At 44.5% G+C, this 5,458-nt stretch overlaps 1 protein-coding gene across 1 annotated transcript in view; it reads right to left on the bottom strand.

Moving 5' to 3' along the window:
* LOC122063863 (probable leucine-rich repeat receptor-like protein kinase At1g35710) overlaps window positions 1-682 on the bottom strand; it is a 14,848-nt gene extending 14,166 nt beyond the window's left edge. The window contains exon 1 of the mRNA XM_042627584.1: window positions 34-682. Coding sequence (XP_042483518.1) covers window positions 34-682 — 649 coding nt within the window. The remainder of the gene's footprint in view (window positions 1-33) is intronic.
* Window positions 683-5,458: the final 4,776 nt, after the last annotated feature.

Here is a 5,458-nt window from a genome sequence, read left to right as displayed (position 1 = left end):
ACAAAGAGGGCTTTTGTAGATTGCTCAAATTACCTAGAGATGCAGGTATGGAACCATTGAGTTTGTTGGAGTGCATGGTCAGAACAGTAAGATTTTTCAATCTTCCCATTCCGTAAGGAATTGATCCACTGAAACTATTATGATCAAGATACAAGATTTGAAGACTGGTAAGTAAGCAGATTTCAGATGGAATTAATCCTGAGAGATAATTCACAGAGAGATCAAGGCAGTTGATAACCGAGAGGTTAGCAATGTTGGATGGAACAGTGCCATGAAGTGTATTATTAAAGAGATCCAGAAGTGTAAGAGCAGGAAGTGAGGGAAAAGGGAAGTTCTCAACCATACCTCGCAAGCCCTTACTTCGTAAGTTAATTTCAGTGATGCTTCCCCTTTGATTGCAAGCAATTCCAGTCCAACGGCACCACGGGTCAGATCGCAGAGAGGAATTGGTGACATTAGGATCAAGTAGACTCCATGAATGGAGATCAGATTGGCTTTGGTTGTTGAGACTAGCTTTCCATTTAAGGAGAGCATCAGCTTGGTCTACTGAGACAATATTGGTGCCAGTGCTGATGGAACTCAAGGCATAGGAGTAGGAAGAAGAGATGAGCAAAAAGAAGAACAGAAGGAAGAATATGAGATGGAAGAAGGATTCTAGTACAGTTGGGTTGCTGAAAGCCATTGTTTGTGGATGCCTTCAGCAATGGAAGAGCACTAGGAGCTTTATAGTACGCGAAAGGATATATCGACAATTACAGGGGCTAAGGTTCTCTCATCCTTGCCAATTCTATTTTGTTACACTCCCAACTACTATAGAGAAAGCATGAAATCTTTTTTTATCCAACCCACTACGGGTCAAAGTCAATAGATGAGGAGGTTCTCTTACCCTCTCTTATGTAGAAAAGCAACCCTAGAATGATGCGGAAGATAATGAAAAAACAAGAACAAGCAAATGCACACAGATTTATGAGGTTCGACAAGATTGCCTACGTCCTCGGTGAGATAAGATCCTACTTCACACCTCTCAATATTGCTTACATTACAGAGAAAGAAATCCTCGCTATAAATATATAGCGAAAAAACCCTAATCCGGAAACTACAAAACTGCCCTCAAATAAAAAAAAATCTAGTGGGGCTGCGCCCCCTACACCTCCGCTATGCAGGGGGGCTTCTGCTCCCTTTGCAACGCCATGGCCCACTAACCGGCTAGCGGGGCCGCCATCCTACCTATTGAGGCGCCTGCACCAATACTCCCTGGATTAAACTATGACAGAATACAAGACATCATACACCGACACCTTATTCCAGTTTTTTCCCCAAAATACTCCCTCCAAGTCCTTGAATTGCACATGGGCTGTGGAGAGAATGTGACAACCTTGTCCACTTGTATTCTCTCATGTTCAAATGGATCCAGCTGTTTTTCACAGAGATCATGGCCTAGGAAATGGAGATAAAATCCGCTGCTCGTACGATCACTTGGTCATTAGAGTCAGCGACCAACACCTGTCTTATTTTCTACCATTACAAACATAAAGAGGGGTATATCTGATAATTACAAAGACAGGTATTGGTCGCTAACTCATACGACTAGGTGATCGTACGAACAACTGATCCGTTATCTAGGAAATGTCCGTAGCACACGAAATGTTTGAATTCGTTGCATGTACATTCATTAAGACCTATATAAAAATGTCAAATCAAAATCAAAACCGAAAATTGAAACTAGTTTCAAACGGAAGATCTAAAATCAAATCAAACCCAATAAAATATGATTACAATTCTGGGAATAGAACTGGGGCACGTCACCTAAACGAAATCGTTCTTCTTTACACCTAAAAGGAAGTCTTTCTTTGGTGGATAACACGTACAACACGAGGTTGATCTTGTTTCTAAGAATTCAAAGACTACACTAGGCAGCAATTCTTTCTTTCTTCCATAAAATAATACGTTTTCACTTAATAAAGTCTTGTTATCATATGCCAATAAATAGTTAAAGATAAAGTCTCACTCAATGATAGACAGTGATATTAATCTTGTTCCTTGGATGGACGGCAAAAGAAAAAGATCTTTCTTTTTCCTTTTTCTTTTTGACTTTTTGATCAATGAAAGCAAAAGATAGGTTCTTTTTCTAAGAATTGATCAAAGGCTACCCTAGGCCCACTGGGTTAGACATCGATTGGTAACCCGTGGTCAAGTCTTTCAGTTTTTGTTTGCGGAAGAGAGAGAGAGAGAGAGAGAGAGAGAGAGAGAGAGATGTCCTAGGGAAATCCCAGCCGTGCCACGTAGGCAAAGGTGTAATGCTTACATGCATGTTTAAAACATTAAGGCCCGTTTGTTTGAAGGATGAAAGGGGTGGGAAATTTATAAGGGCAGGTTTCATTGGATATGATACGGCCCAATTAATCACCCAATAATGTAAGAATATGTGGTATCCAAAGGAAGGACTCGTGTCACCCACCTGATAGAGGCCGCAAGATTTTTAACCACGTAAACCACGTGAGGAGAAGATACCCGAATAGGAAATATTCCCCAAGAGGGGAATAGCACGTATACGAGTAGGACTCGAGAAGGGAAAAAAATGGACCCGAGGGAGACTCCCAAAAGAAACCCTAGACCCAAAGCACTATAAGAGAGAGCCCGAAAGGAGGGGAAAGGTAGGTCAACACTCACCATTACTCTTGTGAAAACACTATTCTACCTGTCTCTAACTTAGGCGTCAGAGGACTAACCCCGGAGATACCTCCGGGCCTTTGCCTTTTGTCCCTGTGCAGGTTTAGCTCCTCTAGTGGATTTTCGACGGTAACAGGATGACAAGGAAAAAAAATTACCAGACGTTTTCCAAGGCCCCAGCAAAAAAGACCTGGACATTGTATGTGGATGGTTCCTCCAATAGCACGGGAAGTGGTGCAAGGATCATACTGGTCAGCCCCGAAGGTTTCAAGATCGAGTATGCCCTATGGTTTGACTTCGATGCCTCCAACAATGAAGCAGAGTACGAAGCGCTAATAGCCAGAATTAATCTGGCACGGGCTTTGATGGTATAGGAGTTAGTGGTACATAGTGACTCCCAGCTCGTGGTACGGCAGGTGAATGGAGACTACGAAGCCAAAGAACAAAGGATGGTTGAGTACTTAAAGACGGTACGAGAGAGAATAATAGCCTTTAAGGAGTTAGAGATAAGGCAGGTGCCACGAGAAGAGAATGCCAACGCAGACTCACTATCGCAGTTGGCCACCTCTGACTTCACGGACCTTGGACGATCGGTGTATTTTGAAGTGTTATCCCAACCAAGTGCCGAAAGACCCCAAGAGGTGTTACCCGCTGGCGAGAACGGACCTAGCTGGATGGATGCCATAATCAGGTACTTAAAAGAAGGTGTACTCCCCAAAGATAGGGACGAGGCAAGGAAGATACGAATGTGGTCAACATGCTTCATGCTAAAAGACAAGAAGTTGTATAAGATAGGTTTTACCACACCATACCTCAAATGCCTGAACCTTGTCGATGTCGCGTATGCACTCCAAGAAGTACATGAAGGGATATGTGGCCAACATCTTGGAGCTTGGGCCTTGGCCCACAAAGTGCTGAGGCAGGGCCTATTCTGGGAGACCATGAGGAGGGATGCAGAAGAGTTCGTTAGGAAGTGCGTTAAGTGCTAGATGTTTGCCCCCATCCATCGGCAGCACTCTACTGAGCTTTCTCCCTGTCAAGCCCAGTACCATTTTCCATGTGGGGAATAGACATCCTAGGCATGTTCCCCCTTGTGACGAGGCAAAGAAAGTTTGTTGTGGTAGTAGTAGACTACTTCACGAAGTGGGCAGAAGCCAAAGCTCTGGCTACGATAACCAAAAAGAACGTAAGAGACTTCTTCGAAAGAGTGGTGGTCTATCGATTCGGAATCCCCCGGGTGGTAGTAATGGACAATGGAACTCAGTTTGCCAATCCAACTTTTGGCTTATTTTGTGAGGCCCTCAGCATTAACAACAGGAAAACATCCGTCGGTTACCCATCAACCAATGGATTGATGGAGGTAACCAATCGTACGCTTCTCCAAGGAATAAAGAAGAGACTGGATGATGCCAAGGGATTATGGACAGAAGATTTACTCAACATCCTATGGGCCTAACGCACAGCTGAGAGATCCGCCACCAGGAAAACACCCTTCATTTTAACTTACGGCACCAAAGCTGTGCTCCCGGTGGAAGTAGGAGCCATGACCCATCAGGTTCAATACTACGATGAAAAAGAAAATGACAAAGGGCTTCGAGCAAATCTGGACCTCCTGGATGAAGTCGGAGAAGTGTCAAGAGAAAGGATTATAACCTACCAACAAAGGGTTGCGAGACATTACAATGTAAAGATCTGAAGGAATGAGTTTAGAGTGGGTGACCTCGTCCTGAGAAGGATGGAAATATCAGACCTAAAGCATCAAGGAAAGCTAGCTCCAAACTAGGAAGGGCCTTATATAGTCTCAAGGATGACATGACCGGGGTCCTATCACCTGGAGACTATGAGGGGAGAAATGGTACCTCGATCGTGGAACTCGAAGAACTTGAGAAAATTCTACCAGTAGTGACATGCCTAGCAATAGTAGCAAAGCACATTTACATTTACTAGGTTATTCTTTTGAATTAATCATCTTTTGAATTCTCAAGAACCTTCAAGTTGCGATTCTCCATCTCAAGCTCTCCGGAGGATTTTTATTTCATATAAGCTGGTTCATGGAAATTGCCCAAATAATGGCTATGAAACATACAACCTTCAGTTAGGGGCTCATGCCGCAGCCGAGACGACCTGACTGAAGGGGGTACCCCCTTGATTGGGAGCTAAGGCCAAAACTGGGCATAGGACCTCCCCCCTTCGGTCAGGAAGCACACGCCAAGGTCGAGCAAACCTGATTGAAGGGATCCCTAGATGGAAGGCTCGAACAAAGCCGAAATAGCCCGATAGAAGGACTGCTCTACGACAGGGGGCCGCCAATAGCGCCCCTCATCCTTCGGTCATGAAGGAAACGATGACTTGCGTAGGAGCTTCGGCCTTATACTCCCACCTTGTAATTACTGAATCACTTGCATAAGGGCTTCAACTTTCCTACCCTTACCTGCAAAGCCAAAGCCCTGTGACAGTCCGTGCTCGGAGTTAATTGTCAAATCAACAAAAAATAGTGACGATAATAAAAAGGGCACGAAGGAAGCTAAAAGAAGATAGGCGTTTCATTCATCTAAGAAGCCTAAAGGCATAAATTACATAGAGGCCGGAAGCCCCAAGTTCAAAAGATATAGAAAGGAGACCCGAAGGTGTTTCATTCATCAAGGGGCTTCGGTCGGGAGAACAGCTTCGCCATCGACGGCACCAGGAACATCTCGGTCTGAACCGTCATGACCAGGAGTAAGGGGCACTTCGCGGGGCCTCTGAACCTCCTCTTTGTCACCACTCTTCTCGAGCTCGGTCACCTGAG

The sequence above is a fragment of the Macadamia integrifolia genome, chromosome 1, assembly GCF_013358625.1.
Source record: "Macadamia integrifolia cultivar HAES 741 chromosome 1, SCU_Mint_v3, whole genome shotgun sequence".
Classification (NCBI taxonomy): domain Eukaryota; kingdom Viridiplantae; phylum Streptophyta; class Magnoliopsida; order Proteales; family Proteaceae; genus Macadamia; species Macadamia integrifolia.
Note: the sequence above shows the minus strand (reverse complement) of the source record. Positions and strands in the feature narration are given on the sequence as shown.